Source organism: Rhinoderma darwinii, chromosome 11 (assembly GCF_050947455.1).
Source record: "Rhinoderma darwinii isolate aRhiDar2 chromosome 11, aRhiDar2.hap1, whole genome shotgun sequence".
Classification (NCBI taxonomy): Eukaryota; Metazoa; Chordata; class Amphibia; order Anura; family Rhinodermatidae; genus Rhinoderma; species Rhinoderma darwinii.
In genome coordinates, this window is record NC_134697.1 from 14,998,739 (window position 1) to 15,024,711 (window position 25,973).

General features: G+C 43.8%; 1 protein-coding gene across 5 annotated transcripts in view; it reads right to left on the reverse strand.

Annotated features, from left to right (window-relative positions):
• Nucleotides 1–25,973, reverse strand: part of SLIT1 (slit guidance ligand 1) — a 335,181-nt gene that overhangs the window by 67,649 nt on the left and 241,559 nt on the right. For all 5 annotated transcript variants that reach the window (XM_075843037.1, XM_075843038.1, XM_075843033.1 and 2 more), the window contains 3 exons: nt 24,612–24,683; nt 17,779–17,942; nt 9,760–9,907 (listed from right to left, as the gene is read on the reverse strand). In XM_075843037.1, the coding sequence (XP_075699152.1) occupies nt 9,760–9,907; nt 17,779–17,942; nt 24,612–24,683 (384 nt within the window). The remainder of the gene's footprint in view (nt 1–9,759; nt 9,908–17,778; nt 17,943–24,611; nt 24,684–25,973) is intronic.

The window sequence follows — 25,973 nt, forward strand, 5'->3', positions numbered from 1 at the left end:
GGCACATAGAGATGAAGTATGGGACCATATCAGGCTATGTGCTCTGTATTATAAACATAGATCTCCCAGAGCAAGTAACACTTTGGCTAGGTGATTCAAAAAACTGTATCTCACCTCCAAAAGTATTGAATAGTAACAAATAGAAACTCCACAGAATCATTTATAAGAAACATAAGAGAAACAAGGAGTCATGCACTATTTAGTGTAAATATGAAAAATATCAAATCTTTTATTATACAAAACATACTGGATAAAATAACAAGGAGGACCCCATTAATTTACAGCTATACATGGGCTACACATGGATGTTTAATACAATGCGAAACAATGGTGTATTCCATGTCAGCAAAAGAATGCACAATGGGTATAGAATAACATAGTTAATGAATTTGGATATATATCCACATGGGAATGATGGCATCAAAGAAGTAAATGCACTAAAACAGCCTAATTGACTGCTATAGTCTGGTGCCCTATCCAAAAATATATCTAATAGGTAACGAAAAAGAAAGGGATAAACCTCACCTCCTTTTCTAGAGTGGATAGAAAATCCTAATGGGATGACTTACCCATATGTGCTGAGTAGACCGTGTGCCCAGGTGCAGCGCCCCGATGCGCGTTTCGCATTTAATCGCTTTTTCAAGGGTTACTTTCAAGTACAAATCCAATCCAAGTACCCCTTGAAAAAGCGATTAAACGCAAAATGCGCGTCCATGTGTAGCCCACGTATAGCTGTATATTAATGGGATCCTCCTTGTTAATTTTATCTAGTTTGTTTTGTATAACAAAAATTTTGGATTTTTCCTATTTACACTAAATAGTGCATGACTCCTTGTTTCGCTTATGTTTCTATATGTGCTCTGTATTACTTAACTGTACAACACAAATCCATAATACAGAGCATGCATTAAGCTAGGGTCACCCCGCACCTCCCCAAAAATTATCTTTGATTCTTTTTTTCCTCTATAAATAATCTTGTCAGGGCCGACTCCAGGTTTATATGGGCCCTTGGGCGACACAGACTTAGTAGGCAGCAGTAAAATGGCAGAAAACTGTAATTTTTGCCCCATATAGACATTAGGCCCTGTTTATGCCCTCATATAGAAGTTAGGCCCCCAGTTTGTACCCCCATAAATTTAGTGCCCCCTGTAGATAGTACCACACAGAGCCCCTTCCCAGGTCGTGCCACACAGCCCCCCCAGGTCGTGCCACACAGCCCCCCTTACTAGTAGTGCCACACAGCCCACCTCCCAGGTAGTGCCACACAGACCCCCTCCCAGGTAGTGGCACACAGACCCCCTCCTCCCAGGTAGTGCCACACAGACCCCTCCTCCCAGGTAGTGCCACACAGACCCCCTCCTCCCAGGTAGTGCCACACAGTCCCCTCCTCCCTGGTAGTGCCACTCAGCCACACTCCCTGGTAGTGCCACACAGCCACCCTCCCTGTAGGTAGCGCCTTTGGGGTTCCCTCTAGGAGTGAAATCCCCAGCCAGAGCATTGCAGACGCTCTGGCTGGGGATTCTGCTTAAGGAAAAGCCCCTGACATCACTGTCCACATATAGACAGTGTTGTCAGGGGCAACTCCAGAGCCATAGTCTCGGGCAGAGCACTACTAACACTCTGGCTGAGACTACTGCTCTGATCCTGACATCACTGTCCATATGTGGATAATGATGTCCGGAGCACAGCTGAAGTCCCCGGCAGAGCGCTAGTAAAGGTACTGCTCCGGTACGCCTGCTCTGGGGAACCCTCTGACATCACTGTCCATATACCACTAGTGATGTCAGGGGCAACCCTAGAGCCAAAGTCCTGAGCAGAGCGCTACTAGCACTCTGCCTGGGACACTGCTCTGCTCCTGACATCACTGTCCATATATATATATATATGGACAGTGATGTCAGGGGCTTCCCCAGAGACGGAGTCCCGGAGCAGAGCCGCTAGCGCTCTTCCTAGGACTCCTTCTCTCCTCCTGACATCACTGTCCATATATGAAAAGTGATGCCGTGACGACGGCAGCTTCAGCACCCGGCAGCAGAGTCTGGCCCCCCCCCCCATGGGTAGTGGGCCCCGGCATTTGCTCGGGTTCGCCGGGTGCTGACGCCGGTTCTGAATCTTGTAATAAGTTTTTTGTACAAGATTAAGCGCACATATTCCGTATAGGCAAAAGACATAAAAGCATAAAAATATGGATAGGGGTTAGTGAGTAATGCCTAATTTTAGCTTTCCTGGTTCATTTCCCTCTTCTCCATCATTGCTATTACATATATTATCTGGTTGCTTCTGTGTGACCTTCTCAGAGCTCAGGATCTCCTAATTAATATTTCTTGCTAAGTGTCCCTGGATCGAGAGGTAGGAAGAAGTGACCTGTCAGCTGTGCATGTGAAGCAGAATGACCTGAGTTAACACTCCATCAATTACATTTAGTGGATGCCAGCAGGAGCCTGTGTAATGATTTGGTGTTATAACAAAGCGTGTGTAATGTTTTCAGCTCCGCTGACTCTTCTGGCTTTTGGAGAGCAGCTGTGTATTTACTGAAGTCACTTTTTCTTCCCCCAGGAGGAGCGGACATTGGGGGATCAGCTGTCACACAGAGCCATACAGTGATTGCAGGAAGGAATGGTGCCTGGCGCTGTGTAACACATGGGGAGCCGCATGGCCCTTCAATTCACGAGGGTCTATCATTCACCCTCAAGTGCATCTGTGGCACAAACACATGTTTACCGAGTGGGTTTATACATGATGAGGCCTTCACCAGCATATTCATAAAAATATTAGTAAAATATTGGACTAAGATCAGAAAATACATTGGATAGTTTAGTCCTGATTGCAAAAATGTTATTATGGCACATAAGGTTTTACAGATATGCATAACTGATGCTGTTTTATTTTTTTTCCCATTAGTCATCATTAGTCACCTCCATCAAGAGGCCGATGCAACTCCACCGACAATGAGATGATTGCTGGGAATCAGGCTGCAGTTATGACATCCTCCAGAACAAGACCCTGGCTAAAATAGTCAGTTTCTAGTGCATATAGACAGGGATCTTCCTGAGTGGACAATACCTTTAAAGAGGACATGTCAGTGTCTTTTTCTTAGAACTCTGCTTTGTGCCATTCCTCTGTTATTCCTCCTGGAAACGTATGAATAATTTGACAACTGGGGCGTTACTATTCCCCTTGTCAATAGGGTGTGTCCCTACACACTTTGACACAGTCTGACCAGTGTCATTGTCAGACTGTATAGGGACACACCCTCTTGACAAGGAGGATGATAGGGCCCAGTAGTCAATTTATTCATATATTTTCAGGAGGAACAATAGGAATGGCACAATGCCGATTTCTAAGAAAAGACACTCAAGAATAGAAGAGGCTGGACGGCAGCGCGGAGGGCTTAAGGGGAAGCTTCCATGACTGCCATAGGAGAAGAGGTAGTTGGGGAAAGGGAGGAGACGTACAGGGGAGGGGACGGGGGGAGTTATCTGTTCCTCCCGCTGTTTTCGGCATTGAGCCGGAAGCAGCGGGAGGAACAACAGGTAGAATTGAGCTCCCACCGTTAGATTTTCTTACCTCCCGTGGCAGTGTTAGGATGGCTTCCCTGGCCACCATGTTCGAGCAGCTGCAGGCTGCAGTGGCGTTTCACTATCCGGGCTGGCTGGAGGAAACAGTGGCAGTGCTAGCCCGGATCCCTCAGGCAGGCCCGTCGCGCTCTTTGTCGGCAGCCGGCATAGAGGCGCCCCCTTCCCCCACCCTTTTCACGGGCGTTAGTGTCACTGCAGCAGGGGGAGAGATGATCCCTGCGGCCCCTGCTACAATAAAGCAGGTGGCGTCGTCGGGAGCGGTGGCTCAGGCCAGGTCACCCCGCCGCTCCAGGCGGTCCCGTCCACCAGAGCGTCTGAACCCAGACATGGCCCCACGGGCCCGGCGTCGCAGGGGGAGCCCTTCCAAGGACGCTGCAGGCCAGGTTGCTGGGACGGGCGCCTCCTCCCAGGGCCTGCGTCCTGGCAGGAATCCCCAGCCGCGACGGGGCTTGGCGGGTAACAGGGCCGGGCTCCCGATCACACCCCCGCCTTCAGCCGCTGTATGCAGTGTCCAATCCACGGCCGCTCCGCATGGTGATGTGCCGGCCAGGGGGCAGGCTTCCTCGAGATCGGCGGGGAGGACAACAAGATCAACGCCGCCGTCGAGGCAACAAGTCCGGTCGGAGGTTTGGATCCCTACGGCCGGGCGGCATGTGGCCGGCCCTTCGGTCAGCATGTCGGAGTCCCCATGCCGTAGATGTCGGTGTGAGCGCCAGGCGGCACCAAGAGAGGATTTGGAAGATGGAGAGCTGGATGAGACGCAGCGCGGTCAGGATTTTCCGGCTGGCGGGAATACAGCGCCTGGGCAGCCCGGTGAGTGTGTAACTCCAACGTTACCGTATCCAGCAATTTTCATGTCGGGTTGTGAGGGTGGGTTAGCAAGCGCGGAGGTTGCGGCTGTCGATAGTGGCGTTGTCGGGCGCGATGGCTTATCGGATTTGGTGGGTTGTTTGCGCGAGTTAGTTGGGCGTTTAGATAGGGCAGCGGCCCCTGTAGTTCCTGCGGTGTCCCCGGCGGTGGTATGGGAAGGTCATCGTGATGTACTGCCGCGGTCCGTGGGTAGGAATGTTTCGGGGGTGTCAAGAGAAGCAGTAGCAGTGTCGGTTCAAACTGAGGTGCAGAAGGATGGGGATAGAATTAGGCTGGATGATCGCGCGCGGGGGGAGGTGTATGTCTGTTTTGAAGGTCCGTTAGGTGCTCACCTGAAGCAGGAGGTGAGGGATCGTATTTGGAAAGATGAATACGTGGAGATATTTTCTCTTCTGCCGCTTGCTAAGTTCAATCTGGATAAAGGCAAGCGGGATGAGAGTAAAAAAGGGGAGGAGGAACGCCGGCGGTATAGGCTTATTCCGCAGACGTTCGTGAACTGGTCGCAAGCCTTCGCTATTTTCGCGAGCGTGATCGGAGAGAAGGCGCCGGAAAACTGCTCGGCGTTGTTCTGTTATTTCGATGCCATCGGGGAGGCATATAGGGCGTACGGTAGGCAGGCGTGGTTGAGGTATGATGAGCAATTTCGCCAGCGGAAAGCGGTACGACCGGCGATTCGGTGGGATCAGAAAGATATTGCGCTATGGTTAAGGGTTACGGCCCCGGTTAAGCAGTCCTTTCCCGGGAGCGTTGGCCAAGGAGGTCAGTCGGGTCAGTCCGGACAGGGTTCCGGTTCAAAACTTGGGTTCTGCTGGCAGTTCAATGATGGCCAGTGTAAGTTCGGGGCCGCATGCAAATTTAAACATGTCTGTTCGGAGTGTAACGGCTCCTCTCATGGGGCTGCAAAATGTATGCGGAAAGGGAAGCGGTCAGGTCCTCAGTCCTCCTCCGCTGGCCAAGGGTCGGTCTCCGGTGAGGGTGGAAAGAATGGCACCGTATCTAACTGAAAATCCGGATAGGGTTGCAGCCAAGTTAATTTTTGAGGGGTTTTCGTTTGGTTTTGTTATTCCCCCTCCTCCGTATGAGGTCCCGGTTACGCGGCGTAACCTTAAGTCGGCTTATTTGCACTCGGCGGTTGTTTCTGAAAAACTGTTAAAGGAAGTTTCGCTGGGGCACATGGCCGGTCTTTTTGTCGAGCCGCCTGTTGTGAATTTGGTTGTATCCCCCTTGGGAATCGTGCCGAAGCGGGAGCCCCATAAATTCAGTTTGATTCACCATTTGTCCTTTCCCAGGGGAGCGTCGGTTAATGAGAGGATAGATCACGATTTATGCTCGTTGGTTTACACGTCATTTGATAAAGCGGTGGCGTTGGTGCGAGGGGCGGGACAAGGGGCGTTGTTGGCAAAGACAGACATTGAGGCGGCTTTTCGTTTGCTGCCTGTACATCCGGAAAGCCAACGGCTGTTGGGTTGCTTCTGGAACAGGGGGTTCTACGTCGATAGGTGTCTTCCAATGGGGTGCTCCCTTTCGTGCGCATACTTTGAGGCTTTTAGTAGCTTCGTGGAATGGGTGACGAAGGGTGTAGCGGGGGTGGACTCATTGATACATTATCTGGATGACTTTTTGTGTGTCGGCCCTAGCGGTTCTCCGGTTTGTGGTAACCTATTGTATTGCTTGCAGAAGGTTGCGTCGGATTTCGGAATTTTGTTGGCACCGAGTAAAACTGAGGGCCCAGTTTCCACCATCTGTTTTTTAGGGATCGCAATTGATTCGGTCGCTATGGAGTGCAGGCTGCCGGAGGATAAATTACGACCGTTGAGGCAGGAGGTGAGGCGGGCATGCCGACTAAAAAAGATCACTTTGCGCAAACTCCAGTCGCTGCTGGGGAAGTTGAATTTTGCCTGTAGGATTATGCCAATGGGTAGAATTTTTAGTAGGCGTTTGGCGGCAGAGACGGCGGGTATCAGGGCTTCCCATCATTTTGTGAGGCTTGGTGTGGAAGGCAGATCTGCAGGTATGGGACGAGTTCCTCGGGCAGTATAATGGTAAATCGTTGTGGATGTCCCCGGTGCAAGAAATGAGTGACGTGGAGTTGTTTACTGACGCGGCGGGGTCCGGGGGTTTTGGCGCATATGCGGGGGGTCAATGGTGTGTGGGGAGCTGGCCGGACAGCTGGGTGATCAGTGGGCTTACGCGAAATCTGGCCCTGCTCGAGCTGTTTCCCATCGTGGTTGCAGTAACCATTTGGGGGGACAGGCTCAGGGATAAAAAGTTTAGTTTCCACTGTGATAACATGGGAGTGGTGTTAGCAATTAACAACTTATCGGCATCATCTCCACCGGTGGTTCAGTTGCTGCGTCATCTAGTGTTATTGTGCTTGTCGCTAAACGCATGGATGGTGGCGGTGCATGTGCCAGGGGTGTCCAACTGTATTGCTGATGCTCTTTCTCGCTCACAGTGGGATCGTTTTCGTCAATTGGCACCGGGAGCGGATGCGTCCGGCTTGGCTTGCCCGGAACATCTCTGGGAGCTGGTTTCGGTCCCGTGGAAGGGTTGATTGAACGGTCGCTGGCTAGGGCGACTTGGAACGCTTATTCGGCTTGTTGGCAGCAATGGGAGGATTGGGTAAGAGTATTGGGCAACGTCTGCACGGAGCAAGACAGGTTGGTAGCATTGTTGTATTGGTTGGGTGATGCGTGGGAGGCGGGGTTTTCGCTGGCTAAGGTAAATCGTTTTGTTGCTGGTTTGGCGTTCGGTTTCAAATTATGGGGTTTCCAGGATGTATCCAAGCATTTCCTAGTAAAGCAAGCTTTGAAAGGGTTGCGTAGAGGCAGGGCCGAAGCAGATCAGAGGCGACCTGTGTCTTTTGCCCTCCTTCGTTCACTGGGCGCAGCGCTGGGGGCTGTTTGTAAGTCACCTTATGAGGTAGAGCTGTTTAGGTTGGCTTTTTCCCTCGCGTTTTTTGGGGCGCTCCGAATTGGGGAGTTGGTCTCCCCTAGTAAGGCTAAGGCTGGGGGTTTGCGACAGGTGGATGTTGGTCTTTACCGGGATAGACTCGAGTTGTTGGTGCGGCGGTCCAAGACCGATCAGTTGGGCCGAGGTAAGCGGATAGTGTTGTTTGCTCTCCCGGGATCGACGATGTGTCCAGTCGCTTGCATGGGTGCGTTCAGGCCATTGGGCGAGGTGCCGGAGGCGCCATTGCTCCGTCATGAGAATGGTGCGTTTTTGTCTAAGTATCAATTTGATGCAATATTCAAAAAATGCTTGGCTGTGGTTGGTGTGGTGGACGTGTGCTACTCGTCTCACTCGTTCAGAATTGGCGCGGCTACGGAAGCTGGGCGTTGGGGGTTGGATGACGAGGGCGTGCGTCGCATTGGCCGCTGGGAGTCCAATAGGTTTAGGTCTTACGTGTGCCCTCATTTGTTATGAGTTGTTTCGTTGTTTCTTATGATTTTCTGTGAGTTTCTTGTCCTTTCTTTCAAATCATCGCCCATGTTTAGTCTGGCTGTTAGGACATTCTTTTGTGCACTGGGGGGCACTGCGGGCGGATGTGCGCCCGGATGGCCGCCAGCTTCTCATTCCGCGTCGGGATGCGGTGTTACATTGGTTGGGATTTCGAGGTATGTTATGGAGCCGGGTATTGGCCGAGTTTCAAACATATGCTCGCCTGGATAGAGTCCCGGAGGTTTTGGTGTTACATGTTGGGGGGAACGATCTAGGGGTATGCCCCTTTCGTGAGCTAGTGCGGGATATAAAGCATGACTTGCTGTGTTTGTGGGCGTCTCATCCGTCCTTGATGATTGTTTGGTCGGACATAGTTCCGAGGAAGGCTTGGCGCCTGGCAAGGTCGGTGGAAAGGGTCAACAAGGCCCGCATTAAGGTGAATCGGGCGGTGTCACGATTCGTTGCCAAGAATGGGGGCATTTGTGTTCGTCACAGGGATCTGGAGTCCGGGGTTGGGAACTATTGGCGTAGTGATGGGGTGCATTTGACCGAGGTTGGAATTGATCTGTGGAGCTTGGCCTTAGCAGAAGGAATTGAGAGGGCGGTGGTGGTTTGGAGGAACTCACAGGCTTAAGGTGGTCAAGGCCTGTTTCGCTGTGGCGGGGGGAGTCCTTGAGGTTGGTCAGTACAAAATGGTGGGGGGGTCGCATCGGGGGTATGCGTCCCCCAAAAAGGTATATCATTTGAAGACTTTATAGGGTGTTATCCCTTTGAAGTGGTCTTCTGGTGGTTGGAGCCATCTGCAGAGGTGAGCGGTGCCTCCGAGCTGGTTTACGGCTGGAGGTAAAGAGTTGGTGGTGGTTTGCAGATGGCTAATTTAAAGAAAAATCCGGTTTTAAAATGGCTTCAAGGACTTCCCCTGCTCTGTTAAAGTATTAAAATATGTTTATGGTTAATTCTGATTCTGACCCATGTTGGGTCATGTGAATTAGAGGTGAAGTTATCCGAATGTTTCGGATTAAATTGCATTTAAATAATGTAAATAAATAAACGGCTGCTGTGGCCATTTGTTATCCAACCTCGGTTGTCACGTGTCGTTATTGGGAGATGGGAAAGAGAAGGGGGTGAACAGGTTCATTAGGTAAAATATTGCATGACTCTACTTAAGCCAGTCATGTTATTTCCTGGGAAATACTTGCGCGTGTGTGTGTGTGTAGCAAAACAATTCGATGATGATGTGGCACTCCAAAGTACGATGAAAAAAAGTGCATAGATCTTTGTTTCACCCATATGTAAACTTTTCAGCCCAGCTCAATGACTTAAGAAAGGCCCCATTGAGCTAGGCTGAAGCATTGCATGTGGGTAAATAGAAGATTCATACACTTTTTTCATCATGCTTTGGAGTGCCGCCTTATCTTTGAATAAATATATTATTTCCCCAGAAAAGAACAACGTAGTTTGAGCATTTTGGCCTATACCATGGCAGGATTGGATACAACTAACAGGTGGTCCTCCAGATCCTGGCAATGATCAGGACGGGACTTTCGGTGATGTCAGGATTGCATTTTAATCTAGCCAGTCGCTTCCCTTCCTACCTAGGCTTTGAACATATTGCCTACAGGGTAACTTCTGGACCATATCTGTAGCTATATAGTCATGAGGTTAACATACATATAAAAATACACACTTTAAACTAATTTCCAGGGGGTGATAAGGAAGATATGGTGCCATGTCTTGTGAACTTGGGATATGCAATCTCAATTACAATAAGTTTACTCTAAGTTATGTTGTTTGCATAGCAGTAAAATCATGTTACTGGAGATACAGCAGAAAAGAATAACAATAGATTGTAGGTGATGATGTGGCTTACATTTCAGTCATGGTCTCAGGTAGATTTGCTGGGATCGCAGTTAAACCTTTTCCCCGACAATCCACTATGCCGTTACTACACGTACACATTGCCGGACAGGAGCCAATAGAGAGGCTGCAGATCTGAGTGCTGGATGGATCTGTTTGACCTGTAAAACAAGAGTGGAAAGGGACTTACAAAAAAAACCAATGGTGGTCCAATATGATTGGAATAAATCAAGTAATGAGTGTGGTTGTCACCCAACGAACACCTAAATAGTATTTGTAACAATTTGATAGATGAAAACTCAAAAGACCACTATTTACTGGTGAGGGGGGACGTACATTTGCAACATCTTCATTAGGACTGGGTCTAGAGGCCATACACTAAGTGGTCACAATGTGGACGCCTGAACATCATATCTACGTGTGCTTGTTGGACATCTCATTCCAAAACTAATATCAGGTTGGAGCTGTTTCCCCTCCTTTACTACTAAAACAGCCTCTACTCTTCTTGGAAGGCTTTCCACTAGAGTGTTCACAGCCATTTAGCCAAAAAGGTGATGGTGAAGACTGGTTTGTGGTTGGACTTCATCCCTAATGGCAACATGGTCTGCACTACTCCAGCAGACACTTGGTATTACACAATGGTAGATCGTACCACAATGGTAGGTGGATGGAACATGTCAGCGTAACATCCACATGAATGCCAGGACCACAGATTTCCCAGCAGGACATTGCCCAGATCATCACACTGCCTCCGCCGGCTTGTCTTCTTCCCATAATGCATTCTGCTGCCATCTCTTCCCTGGCTCATGTACCTGGCTATCCACATGAATAAAAAACGTGACTCCTCAGACCAGGCGCCTTCTTCCGTTGCTCCATGGTCCAGTTCTGATGCTCATGTGCCCATTGTAGGCACGTTCGGCAGTGGACAGGGGTCAGCATGGGCACTCTGACCGGTCTGCGGCTACACAGTCCCATATACAGCAAGCTGCGATGCTCTGCGTGTTCTGACATCTTTCTATTATAGCCAGAAGTAACTTTTTCAGCACATTGTGCAACAATAGATCTTCTGTGGGATCAGACTAGCTAGCCTTTACTCACCACGAGCATCAAAAAGCCTTGTGCACTCACGGCCCTGTTGCTGGTTCACCGGTTGCCCTTCCTTGGACCACTTTTGGTAGGTACTAACACTGCATACCGGGAACACCCCACAAGGCCGGCCGTTTTGGTGATGCTCTGACCCAGTCGTCTAGCATCACAATTTGGCCTTTTGTCACAGTCGCTCAGATCCTTACACTTTCACATTTTTCCTGCATCAACTTCAAGAAATGACTATTCGTTGCTGCCTAATATATCCCCCACTCTTGTCAGCCGCCATTGTAACCAAATAATCAATGCTATTCACTTCACCTTTCAGTGGTTTTGATGTGTCAGTAATTTTTCTGCTCTGCTCTTAGGTAGCTCTTGAGGGCACCATCTTTGGGGCCCCCAGGACACGGCAGCCCTGGGCAATTGTCCAGTTTGTCACCCCTTAAAACTAGCCCTATTCGTTAAATCCCTGGTAGTATCGGCATCAGGACATAGGAGCATAGATTTTCAGCAAACAGGTATAAGAAGCGTAAATCTTTCCCTCTGTTCCTTTAAACCCTGATGTTCGCTTATCTCGCATTTTGCATGTAGTGTAAGATTTAAAGATAAAACCTGCGCTATAACCTCCAGCAATTTTCTTTTCCAAAGAGCACTCTATAACATGATAAAAACCATTTCCATAATTTATCCCAGAACGAAGAACCTGGTAATGACAGAACTCGATTTTCAGCTGTACTATAGATTTTCTTTCGTTTTTAATGTAAAAGGGAAATAACCTCCGGAGCGATTTTCAATTGCAAACACAAATGCTAGCAAAATTTTCACACAGGAATCCTGAAATTCATTTAAGAGAGAAGAACGATTACAGAGGAGGATGTGGGCAGGAAACGGGAGCCGACAATGAGTGATAAAGCCAAGACATTTGTTACTTTACCTTTAGAAGGTCATTTAGGTAGGAAAATAAGCCATAGATGTGCCAACAATAGTCTAGGACAATAAATATGTCACATACTAATTATTAAAATGTATCCACATGAGTAGACAATGTCACTACATGGTAAAACTACAACTCCCAGCATGCCCTGGGGGAGATTTACCAAGCAAAATGCGTCAGGATTCTCAAGGCTTAAATTGCCGAAAAAAATACCCTACCTGTCATGCTCCAAATTTATTATGTGTTTTGGAAGTTTTTTACAACTTTGAAAAGTATCTAGAAAAGGCGGCATGGCTAAGAGAAGTCGTAATGTGCGGCAGATTTATTTAATGATATGTGCCATTCTTTTGGCGCAAAATATTGATGTACAGTATGTCAGCTGAGATGTGGTGTAAAGTACAGAAAAGTGTTTAATATGTCTGGCAAAACGCGTCAAGGTTATCACACAGCGTGCGACGCAGTAATAAATTTGGTGCAGTTTCTGCCTGTCTGATCTAGTTTTATCATGTCTACTAGAAGACATTATTAATAAACCTCCCCCAATGAGTCTTCCCGTGTCACAGACTGGAGAGGACTCCCATTATCCTCTGTCATTTAGCATTGGAGTGACTAAATAAAGCAAAAAACACAAAGGTCTAGGTACTAAGAAAGGTTCTAAAATGTATTTTTTAAATATTATTATTATTATTATTATTATTATTATTATTATTATTATTATTATTATTATTATTATTATTATCATATAATTCACCCTTTAAAGTGAATGTCCACCTTTTTATCAGCATTTTATTTTTAGGTCCAAAAATACTGTAGGGACTAATTTCTTAATCTATATTTATAGTGGGTTGGAGCTTCATTTTTCTGATACAAAGCTCCAAATCACTTGCATAATTATTATTGAGTTCAATGTATAAACAGTATACAGTTATCTCCTGGGCTCCCTCTAGTGGTGTTTGCAGGAAGTAAAAATCATATCATTAAAGGGTAACTAAACTTTCAACAAACTTCTGACATGTCATAGTGACATGTCAGAAGTTTTGATCGATGGGAGTCCTTGCATAGAGACCCCCACCGATCGCTAAAACGAATCAGTAGAAGAACTCGGGTGAGCGCCAAACCGCTTGGTTTGTGATCGGCTTTTCTCAGAAAGCCGATGTAGCAGTGTACGGACTCAATAGAAAGCCTATGGGCCCGTAGAATGCTACATGGGCTTTCCGAAAAAAGCCAATCAGAAATGAAGCGGCTGAGCGCTCACCCGAGCAGTTCTGCCGATTCGTTTTAGCGATCGATAGGGGTCTCCATTCTTGGACCCCCACCGATAAAAACTTCTGACATGTCACTAGGACATGTAAGAAGTTTGCTGAAAGTTTAGTTACACTTTAAATATGATTCTGGCTTCCTGAAAACACCACTAGGGGGAGCCCAGGAGATAACTTTATACTATTTATGCCTTGAACTCAATAATAACTGGCAAAAAAAGCCAAGGAAATCGCTCAAAGACAAGCTACGCAGGTTTTTCCTGCCTCTCATTATTTTCATTCAGAGGTCAGAAGCGGAAACCGTGGCAAGAAAGGAGATGCCATTTTTTTCCCCCGTGAACGGCCAAAAGCGGCCTGGGGAAAAAACGCCTCTGCCACTCATTGAAATCAATGGGGTGTGATTTTGACAGTTTTTTTTGTGCTGATTCAGGCATGATTTCCGTGTCAAAATCATCGCCAAAAAATTCCTGACCCTGTGTTTATAGTGTGCAATTATTTTAGTGGAGTTACACAGTTAACCATTAACTAGACATGTTGCCCATATGCCAGGCAAGTTTATCTGAAGATCGCGGCATCCGTCAATAACTTGGGCACATTAAGCCGTCTCTACACGTACATCGCGCCTTTTCACCTCTCTCTCAGTTTGCAGCTCAAACTGTGTTGGAAATGAAAACAAACAGCACATTCCTGCATATAAAACTGGCCACATAAAAGTGTAATGAGATGACACCAGATGCCCCTGTGATGGAGATGTCACAATGCCACGTGCCAGCTCTGCAATTACATAACAGCACTCTATGTCACTGGCAGGATAAAGACTCGCTGGAGCAAACTGGGAAATACATGAACTAGGCAACACGGATCTCACATCATAAATGTGACTAAGGGATTCGAGACTTGTGCAAGACTTTGTAATTAAGAGCCAGTAAGAGATATCCCCCATGTAACACATTGAATGACAAAGCTTCATAGAAAGCACATAGGGGTTGTCCACGATTAGAAAAACATGTCTGTTTTCTTCCAAAAACAGTGCCACATCTGCCCACTGGTTGTGTGTGGTATTGCAACTCAGCCTCATTCATTGCAATGGAGCTGAGCTGCAATACCAGACACAACCCATGGACAGTTGTGGTGCTGTTTTTGGAAGAAGGAAGCCATGTTTTTCTAATCCTGGACAACCCATTCAAGACCTGAGGGGAAAGTGCATGACACAGGGTCCTGAGAGATAATCCCTGTGTCATGCACCGCCCCTTCCGACACTGCACCTGGCATTACACAGTACTCCTTTTAAAGAGTATTTCCCTTTAAAATGAAAAAAAATAAATAAATTCTCTAAATATGTCCATGAGCCATCTCTGAGTTATATCTGATTCTCGGAAAGCTAGGTTGACGTACCCAACTTTTTAAAGTTCTGAATGGAAAATCAAATTACGTAAGCAGAAATATAGGAGATGGAGATGTATCACTGCATTACATTCTGCTCCTGGGGCAATTGAATAAAAGTCCCTGTGAAAGCTACAGTAGTGTCCATATTGATTGACATCAATTTTTCGCAGAAACAAACATATAATATCTGTCATGAATATAAAACTATTAAATCAACTACATCGGAGAAATAAATGACAGTTCAGTCAGATTAGTTCTGTGGACCCTCATCCGTGATTACATGTGAATATTTTTGCTATTATCTAAAGATAAACTCTAGCCATAGAAAAAATAAATAATTTAATTTCATAATCTGCAAAATGGGTTATTCTACGGCTCACGCCCTGTATAGTGGTACATGGAGTATCTACAGCTCTATGTGAGTCCATGTGCCGCCGTATGGTACCCGAAAAACACAGTATTCTCCTCTAGAAGCAAAGCCTTTGTACTATGGCATACGAATCTGCAGACTGTGATCTGGGCCCATAGTAGGATATGGATGAAACTCTTAAGGCTCTTGCACACGACCGAGTGCCACTTGAGTCGTTTTTCACGGCATCCGAGTGGCACCCGATAGTTTTCACTAACCTATTCAGTTCAGTGCGTGAAACGGGTCCGTGGAAACGACCGGACTCTGATATGTTGAAAGATAGATCATGTCCTATCTTTCCACGGATCATGTAGGGGATGGGCAACACACACGGTTGAGTGCAAGAGCCCTTAGGATCTGTATAATATGGATCCCAAATACAGTGACAACTACTGTGAAAGGCTGTCGCACACAGGGGCCCTGGTCCCTAAGGGGCTCAAACGTCTCTCTGCCAAGCAAGAGGATGGCAGGACTTTAATTAACACATAGCAGTCCAGGATTCCTGTTACAGATTTAACTACAAGGCCCTAGATTTCAACTATCTCGAGCAAAGTCCCCAAAAACGATCCCCTTTTTTTGATGCTAACAAGACAGGTTGCAGTTTGTCGAGGGTCATTTGGTTTGTATGATTTATGAAGTAGGTCCACAATGCTGGTCATGTCGTGCAATACAAAGGGGCAGATTTGTGGGTGGCGCACAGACGCCGGCTTTCTTCTCCGGTGTCTCCATATTCATTAGTGCGACCTAAAGTGCTGATATAAACAAACATCAATGATATGCTTGAATGAAGATCTCCATGCTCCCCATCTGCACGGCTCGCAGTAGAAGCTGACTTTTAATATTTTATCATATTGTGTCTCGGTTTCATTCAGCTTAATGGGAGGTCTCAGCTGCGGCCTTTTTTTTTTTTGCAGCAGCTGTTCCTCATTTACACACATCCACCTCCCGTAACAGGGAGATCCGGGCTGACCTCACACCAGCGAGACAACACACTGCTATTCTTATCACACAAGCCCAGATCAAGTGTGACTTCTGAAGATGTGGAGGAAAAACAACGGAAAAGTGAGAAAAGAGACGGGTATTTTACAGCATCAAATACAAAAACATAGTTGGCCTAAGAAGTAAAAATGATTAATTATCATACGTGATCCAAAGTGATCAGTTCTGACTTATAAATATCTGTTCTACTAGTCTAAATATTTATTTCACCCTCTTTAAATGGTACATTTTACACCATCAAAATTACATAAACAGAAATGAAACTTTGTAACTTAAATACGACTCTCCTGGTTGTCACTGGAAATAGTCAAAAAGCTTGTCGACAGACAGACTCCAAACATATTTATGGTGCCTGGTGTAAATATGGCACTTCCAATGAATGGAAATCAACTTCGGGAAATGCAGATGTTGAATCAGAAAGGGATGCAGCGAGATTTCAGCTCTGAATCATGCAGAACTCTGCATGCAGCTCTAGAGTATAATACAGGCAGTAATTCAGATGAGTGATGCAATGTATTTAAAAAGTAATCGAACATCTTATGTAGATTAATTCTCTATATAAACTGTAAAATATGGTGTTATGATCTTTGTTGTTTGTGGTGAGTTTCCCATAAAAAGTAGTTGGAAAATTAGTGATATATAAGGACTTTCCTGGCAAGACTCTCAAGTCTTTTTATCTATGGCCCACTTAATTCACTGTTGGCTTAAAGGGGTTTTCCCATGAAGGAAATTTATGACATATCCTAAATGTCAGATAGCTTCAGGTCCCACCTCTAGGACCCGCACCTTTCTCTAGAACAGGGTCCCCTAAACCCCGTTCTAGCTTTTTGTGCTCACGCTGCTTCCATAACTGCCATTCACTACTATGGGAGTTACGAAAACAGCTCAGCTCACGCTCTTTCCGTAACTCCCGTCCATGTCCCGACCATGTAATCAGGAAGTGTCCGGGAGGCAACGTGAGCACAAAAAGCTGGAATGGGGATTAGAGGGCCCAGCTCTAGAGGGTGGTACCCGCATCTATCTGACATTTATGACATATCCTGTGGATATGTCATAAATCTCCTTCATGGGAAAACCCCTCTAAGTTGAACCTACATTCGTTAGTGTATCTGGTTTTATTAAACGCTTTCTAAACATGACAGTGAAATGTGAATCACAATAATCCAAGTACGTTAATTGCCTTCCTATGAAGTTGGCACACTCATAAATGCCACTATTACTACTAGTTGAGATGTAGACATTGATATGGATGGTGATTTGTATCCATAAAGTGTTTTTATTACAAGTCTAGACAAGGCAGGAAGTGTTGTCACAGGAGCAGAGAAGCTGTAGGCTTTGTGCTTGTAACTTTAAGCATTGAAAACCCAGCAAAGAAGTAAAAAGTATTTAAAAACCATTCTCATTTGTCATCTAAAATAAACAGCTTTTTACACAATATTTCTGTTAGTTTCCCTTTAAGAGGACTTTTCCTCTCTTAGGTCTGTTTAAGTACATACTTGTATTCCCCATAAAATCACAATTTTACAGCATATTTTCTAAAAACTCTGCGTTGTGCCATTCCTCTGTTATTCCTCCTACAAATTTATTAATAAATTAACAACTGGTTGTTGGCATTCTCCTTGTCAAAGGGGTGTGTCACAACACAGTCTGAGGCCGTCACCACTGATTGGACAGTCAGACTGTAGGCACACACTGCCAACTAGTAACATCCAATTGTCAATTTATTTATACATTTCTAGGAGGAATAACAGGGGAACGGCACAATTCCGGGTTCTAAGAAAAGATGATCCAGAAGCTCTATTTTATGAGGAAAATAAGTATTTACTAAAACAGACATTAGGAGAGGTGACACGTGATCTTTAACACGCCGTTATTACTAGATTGTTCCAGTCCAATAGATATGAAGCCATTATAAAATTCTATTGTTGTGGAGAAATTAAAAATATAAAGAAGTCTGACCTGAGCAGCTAAACTCGTGTTTCTGGACCTCTGCCACGTTAAGGCCACGGAGCTGGGACGGCCCTGTGCACTGTGTGAAGAGCCCAATGGTTGGTCGTTGGCGAAGCCACTGGGAAAGCCAGGCCAAGTGACAGTCACAGAACAAGTTGTTGGAATGAAGCCGGCTGGAAGAGAGACAATCAGCGGATCACATAAAGAGAATTCAAAGTTCTGTACTAATAATGTAAAGTTACTTTCTAACATTCTCCGATAATCTATCAAGACTGAAAACTTGTTCTGATAATGCCCTGCTCACATATAAAAAAGAGCTGGGATTCACTATGAGCCAAACACCTTTGCAAGCAGGACATAATCAGGACAACATCTCAGTCTCTGGATGTAAACGAGAATGTTTTCATTCACTCACAGCAAGCAGAAATCTTGAAAATGTGGAGAAAATGAATATATTGCATAAAGTTTTAATTATACAATAAATACGTTTTAATCTACATAAAATAAAAAAACGCTGTCCCACAACAAATGATAAATGTCTCCAATGGCTGCTCTACAACAAACACTGTGTCAGCTCTGACCACTATGGTAAGACAAAATTCTGTTGTTAGATATTAATAAATGTGTTGCATATCTACAGCTACCGAGGCAGGCGACTGCCAAACCAAACCAGAATTAAAAAGTGTTTACAGCAACTGCAAAAATGCGTCTGATTAATAAATACGGCATCAGTTTTTGGTAGGAACTTCTACCGCTACTACATGGAGGTCAACTCTACAAAGAAGTTGAAGGGGTTGTATGAGGTTAGAAATAAATGTTGTTTTTTTTTCCAGAAACACTGCTACTTTTATACATGGGCTGTGTCTTGTATTGCAGCTAAGTCTCATCTAAGTGAATAGGTTTGAGCTGCAATTCCAGTCACAGCCTGTGAACGAGAGTGGCGCTGTTTCTGAAAAAAAAGTTAACTTTTTTTCTAATCTCATAGAACCCATGTCCAAACTTCTTAGAAATCAATGCGGTCTCTGCAGTTAACCCGACTGTGATGTTGACAGCAGCCAAGGCTTCTTCCAAAAGCATATTCATCCTATAATATGCCTACCCCCTCCTTCTACAGGTTGTGCGCACACCTATGGAGTTAAAGCTCTGCTAAAGGCTCATGTTTTATTAAAACCAGAATAAACAGAACATTATCTAAAGCTTGAGAAAGATTAAATGCCTTCAAGATGCAGCCAAGGAAGCTTCTCATTCCGTTCATTTCATTGAAGTAATGTGTTTCTCTTAACTCGTCTTTTCCAGACTTATGACAATCCCATTGCAGCCTATCCCACTAGATATGGTATTGTCATGTAAATATGGAATAGACTCATTTATTCCCCGCGCTAATAATAATTCCATCTCCGCACGCAGAGTAATCGGCTGAAATAGGATTAGGATATATTACATATTGCATGAGTAACAGTGTTATTATTGGATAAAGGTTTTACTGCCTTTTGCTAGTCATGCGTGACATTCCATTTACCGCCAGCAAAATTACTCACGACAGCGACAAAATATCCCTCTAAAAACTGGCGAACCTCCATTCTGGTAACGTAATACGAGGCAATTCTTAATTAAAAGGAAATTAATAATTAACAGTCCCCGAACGTATTCATCTCTTTATAGAGTGTCAAGATATATGGCTTATTATTGAGAACAAAACGATAAGAATTAGAATATGAATGTTTTGCTTCTATTCACGCAAAGGAATATGTTCAATTGGAAAATAAATAATCTCAACCCAAATTTAGTTTTTTAAAAATCTGATTTTTAGCACAGGCTAGGGAATGTTATAGGATAGCTTTTCCTCTTCTCTGCTGTCAGCTATGAAGTAATGGGTGAGACATTTGAGACAGACTGGTTGTTAGGGATTCACTGCCTGACAACAGCATTTTATATGGGGCTCTCATGAAGTTCAACCATAGTAACCAGTCGTTCTCATGTTACTTAGTTCTGGTTGTCTACATCAATATTTTTTATAGTGGTCCGAAGCCGCTCCCAGTGTCGGCAGATAGCAAAAAAAACGTGTGTGCTGCCCGAGTCCCGTCCGCGATCGGTGGAAAGATAGGACATTTTCTATCTTTCCACCCATCGGAGAGTCGTGTCCGTGAAAAACAAAGTGAATGGGTATGTGAAAACTATCGGGTGCCAATCGGATGCCGTGAAAAACGGCCCAAGTGGCACTAGGTTGTGTGCAAGAGGGCTTAAGCTATGCAGGGGATTTGGATCTTTGTATCAGAAAATATATGACATTAATCAGAAAAAAAATGTATGTTTCGTTCACATCTGTGTCGGGGTCCCGTTTGGACGTTCCGTCAGGGCTTCCCGTCACAACGGGACCCTGACTGAAACAAACAGGAACCATAGGTTTCCGTTTGCATCACCATTTATTTCAAATAGTGACGGATCTGGTGCAAATGGTTTCCGTTTGTCTAAGGCTTCGTTCACATCTGAGCTTTCCGTCGGAATGGAGCCCTGACTGACACAAACTATACCATAGGTTTCGGTTTCCATCGCCACAAACTGAAACCATTGACACCGGATCGGTCACCATTGAAATCAATGGTGATTGAAACGGAAACCTATGGTTTCAGTTTGTGTCAGTCAGGCCTCTGTCCCGACGGAACGGAGCCCTGACGCAGATGTGAACATAGCCCTAGTTGTGTAAGGGTTCCGTCGTTTTGACGGAATCAATACCATAGTCGACTGCAGCATTTTTTTATAGTACTGGTATATGGGGCAGAAAGACCTTTTGAGCCCCCCTCATGCTCCAGGGCTCGGGTGCAACTGCATCTGCTGCACCCCCCATAGTTACACTCTTGGAACCGTAAGGCCGGGATCCCACATAGTATAAATGTTGTGGAATTTCCGCAACAGAATTGTGTGCAGAAATTCCGCAGCATTTACAGTAGCAGAAAAGTGGATGAGATTTAGTAAATCTCATGCCCACGCTGCGAAAAAAAAAAGCGCAGCGTATACGTTAAAAAATTGACCTGCGGTGTGGAATTTAAATCAGAGGCATGTCAATTTATGCTGCGTTTTCGTTGCTTTTCTGTTGCGGGCTTTTCCCATTGAATTCAATGAGGGTGCAAAACCCACAACAGAAAGCCAAGTGTTGCGACTTCTGCAGCGAAATCGCAGCGATTCCGCAGCAAAAATCCCAACTCAGGAAAAAAAAAAAGTTATACTTACACAGAACTGCCTGCTTCTTCCTCCAGTCTGGCCTCCTGGGATGAGGTTTCATCCCATCTGACTGCTGTAGCCAATCACAGGCTGCAGCGGTCATATGGCCTGCAACGTCATCTCACAGAGCTGCTTTCCACAGCGGAAATTCCGGCCAATAAACCGCACCACAATGTGGTGCGGTTTTTAAGAGAGAATGTGCTTTGGCGGGTTCCAGGTCGGATACGCTGCGTGGTTTTTAGGCAGAATATACGACCCGTGGGAACCCGGCCTAAAACTTCTGTGTGCATGAGCCCTTACTCATACACAGATGTATACAGGATGAGATTTTGTTTTTGTCGTAGGTGGTGTGGGCAGAAGGATGGGCCCAAGCAGAACTTTGGCACTAGGGCCCATGAGTCTATAGCTACGCCTCTGGTCAAAGTATTGTTATGGACTGTACACCCGAAACATTCACGCCAAGGACACGGTATAATGCACTTTGTAATGTTTTTCTTGCACTGCATGTTTTTAATAATAACCAATGTCTTCTTGATTATTGCTTGTTTTCTTAGCTATTACATTTAATTGGAAACAGAAGAACATACAGCAAAACCACAAAACACAGGAAAAACAACGAACAAATAGAAAAATTTAATAAAAAAAATATAAAATTAATTTGTCCTGCAATTTATGTATTCTCTGTGTAATGTTCCCAGCAATTTTGATGATAAATAATAGCTGCAAGACTTCCAGAGAACACAAACAATTATATATTAATGTTTGGTTGGGGAAAGTACTACCCACAATTCCAGAAGACCGGTAAACAGACTATAAGGATATGTAAAGGCAATTTAGAATTAAAAACAGCATGTTTTATACACATTATATATTAATCTATAAATACACAATCATCTACAAAATGGGTTGGCTTTTCTTTGTATTCCTTATTAAATAAAACAAAAGAACATAAAACAACAATGCTTAGAGGAGCTTAGGCTCTGTTCACATCTGCGTTGGGGTCCCGTTCTGATGTTCCGTCTGAGCTTTCCGTCAGAACGGGACCCTGAGCAGACACAAACTGACACCGGTGCCCGTGGTTTCCGTTTGTCTCTTTTGTGCGCCGGATCCGGTGCACAAAAGGGACAAACGGAAACTACGGGCACCGAATTCGTCACCATTGAAATCAATGGTGATGGAAACGGAAACCTCTGGTTTCCGTCAGTGTCAGTTTCTGTCTGTTCAGGGTCCCATTCTGACGGAAAGCTCAGACGGAACGTCAGAACGGGACCCCAACGCATATGTGAACAGAGCCTTACCGGTATATCTGAAACATGAATAGCCCAACCGACCGTGTCAGCCATATATAGTAGTTGATGTATGTAGTAATAATAATAATAATAATAATAATAATAAAAAAACAACCCCAAATAAGCCCAAATATAAAGTAGGCATTGATCATTCCTATAAAACTTTTACAAACGGTGAGGGAATGTTAAAGTATCTATTTTCATAGAAACATAAATATTTATAATCTATATAGGTGTAGCCACCTTTATCTTGACTTTTTCAATGACTTTTCAATGGCTTTTGTTGTGTGATATCACACTGCAGCAAGTTATCAAAGTCAATATAAAGATGGCTACATCCGTATATATCTGAAACAACTAAGTCAGCCTTTACAGACCTACAGTCCAAGCAACAGCTTCATCTACAAGAACATTTTAACTAAAATATCAACTATAATACTGGTCCTATGTACAAAAATATAATAAAGCCCCCTATGTATACTAATATAACTCCTGTAATACTGCCCCCTATGTACAAGATATAACTACTATAATACTGCTCCTATATACAAGAATATAACTACTATAATACTGCCCCTATATACAAGAATATAACTACTATAATACTGCCCCTATACACAAGAATATAACTACTATAATACTGCCCCTATGTACAAGATATAACTACTATAATACTGCTCCTATATACAAGAATATAACTACTATAATACTGCTCCTATATACAGGAATAGAACTACTATAATACTGCCTCCTATATACAAGAATATAACTACTATAATACTGTCCCCTATATACAAGAATATAACTACTATAATACTGCCTCCTATATACAAGAATATAACTACTATAATACTGTCCCCTATATACAAGAATATAACTACTATAATACTGCCCCTATGTACAAGATATAACTACTATAATACTGCTCCTATATACAAGAATATAACTACTATAATACTGCCCCTATATACAAGAATATAACTACTATAATACTGCCCCTATACACAAGAATATAACTACTATAATACTGCCCCTATATACAAGAATATAACTACTATAATACTGCCCCCTATGTACAAGATATAACTACTATAATACTGCTCCTATATACAAGAATATAACTACTATAATACTGCCCCTATATACAAGAATATAACTACTATAATACTGCTCCCTATATACAAGCATATAACTACTATAATACTGCCCCTATACACAAGAATATAACTACTATAATACTGCCCCTATATACAAGAATATAACTACTATAATACTGCCCCCTATGTACAAGATATAACTACTATAATACTGCTCCTATATACAAGAATATAACTACTATAATACTGCCCCTATATACAAGAATATAACTACTATAATACTGCTCCCTATATACAAGCATATAACTACTATAATACTGCCCCTATATACAAGAATATAACTACTATAATACTACTCCTATATACAAGAATATAACTACTATAATACTGCCCCTATATACAAGAATATAACTACTATAATACTGCTCCTATATACAAGAATATAACTACTATAATACTGCCCCTATATACAAGAATATAACTACTATAATACTGCTCCCTATATACAAGCATATAACTACTATAATACTGCCCCTATATACAAGAATATAACTACTATAATACTGCTCCTATATACAAGAATATAACGACTATAATACTGCCCCTATATACAAGAATATAACTACTATAATACTGCCTCCTATATACAAGAATATAACTACTATAATACTGCTCCTATATACAAGAATATAACTACTATAATACTGCCCCTATATATAAGAATATAACTACTATAATACTGCCCCCTATATATAAGAATATAACTACTATAATACTACTCCTATATACAAGAATATAACTACTATAATACTGCCCCTATATATAAGAATATAAATACTATAATACTGCCCCTATATACAAGAATATAACTACTATAATACTGCCCCTTATATACAAGAATATAACTACTATAATACTGCCCCTATACACAAGAATATAACTACTATAATACTGCCCCCTATGTACAAGATATAACTACTATAATACTGCTCCTATATACAAGAATATAACTACTATAATACTGCCCCTATATACAAGAATATAACTACTATAATACTGCCCCTATGTACAAGAATATAATGACTATAATACTGCCCCCTATGATGGAGAATATAATTACTATAATACTGCCCCCTATGGTGAAAAATGCAACTACTAGAATACTGCTCCCTGCAACTGATGTTGTTTTCACAGATCAAGATCTCTTCTTCCCAGACTACAAACTCCTTTTACTTACAAAGTCCTCAGTTTCGGCATATGGTTGAAACTGGAAACTGGAATTGTGGTGATGTTGTTGTTGTTGAGGGTTCTGAGAAAAGGATGAGAACATTTTAATCACACAGAGCTAAAAATTACAGGGATAAGCGAGGAGAAGATTTTCAGGAGCATATATAAGGGCACTTGAGTTTTACTGCAGACAGGATCTGAGGACTTGGAGGAAATACACAGCCTTGCTTCCAAAAGAAAAATATGACAAAAACCACAAGCACAAGAATTTACCATCCATCTCTTTTCTGAATGATGCGATAAAGTGACGTTCTTTATTGAAAAAAAACAAAGACGCACAAAAGCTGTGTCCTTCCTACTAACCACTTTCACGCTGGGTTCACACGACCTATTTTCAGATGTAAACGAGGCGTATTATGCCTCGTTTTACGTCTGAAAATAGGGCTGCAATACGTCGTCAAACATCTGCCCATTCATTTGAATGGGTTTGCCGACGTATTGTGCAGACGACCTGTAATTTACGCGTCGTCGTTTGACAGCTGTCAAACGACGACGCGTAAATGGACTGCCTCGGCAAAGAAGTGCAGGGCACTTCTTTGCCACGTAATTTGAGCTGTTCTTCATTGAACTCAATGAAGAGCAGCTCAAGATTTACGAGCGTCACAGACGGCTCGCAAAATACGAGGAGGAGCATTTACGTGTGAAACGAGGCAGCTGTTAAGGGTATGTGCACACACACTAATTACGTCCGTAATTGACGGACGTATTTCGGCCACAAGTACTGGACCGAACACAGTGCAGGGAGCCGGGCTCCTAGCATCATACTTATGTACGATGCTAGGAGTCCCTGCCTTGCTGCAGGACAACTGTCCCGTACTGAAAACATGATTACAGTACGGGACAGTTGTCCTGCAGCGAGGCAGGGACTCCTAGCATCGTACATAAGTATGATGCTAGGAGCCCGGCTCCCTACACTGTGTTCGGTCCGGTACTTGCGGCCGAAATACGTCCGTCAATTACGGACGTAATTAGTGTGTGTGCACATACCCTAACAGTCTGTCTTTTCACACGTAAATGCCTCTCATCGTGTGAACATACCCTTACTGTACTATTTCACTTGCATTTTGGCCTGATGTTACACTTCTGTGTGGTGATCACAGCTTGCCCTATACATCGCAGTTTTTGCCTTTTTTCTTCTATTGAAAACCGAGTATAAAACCACGATCGAGGTTTTCACATGTAGTACTTATGATTTTCTATCAAAACAGATTTTAAAACATTTCCTGGAAGTGCTTCTCCACACTAATGGGTTTTTATGAGATTAGTAAAAAGTTTAAAAACATTTTTTTTTGTAGAAACAGCACCACTTTTG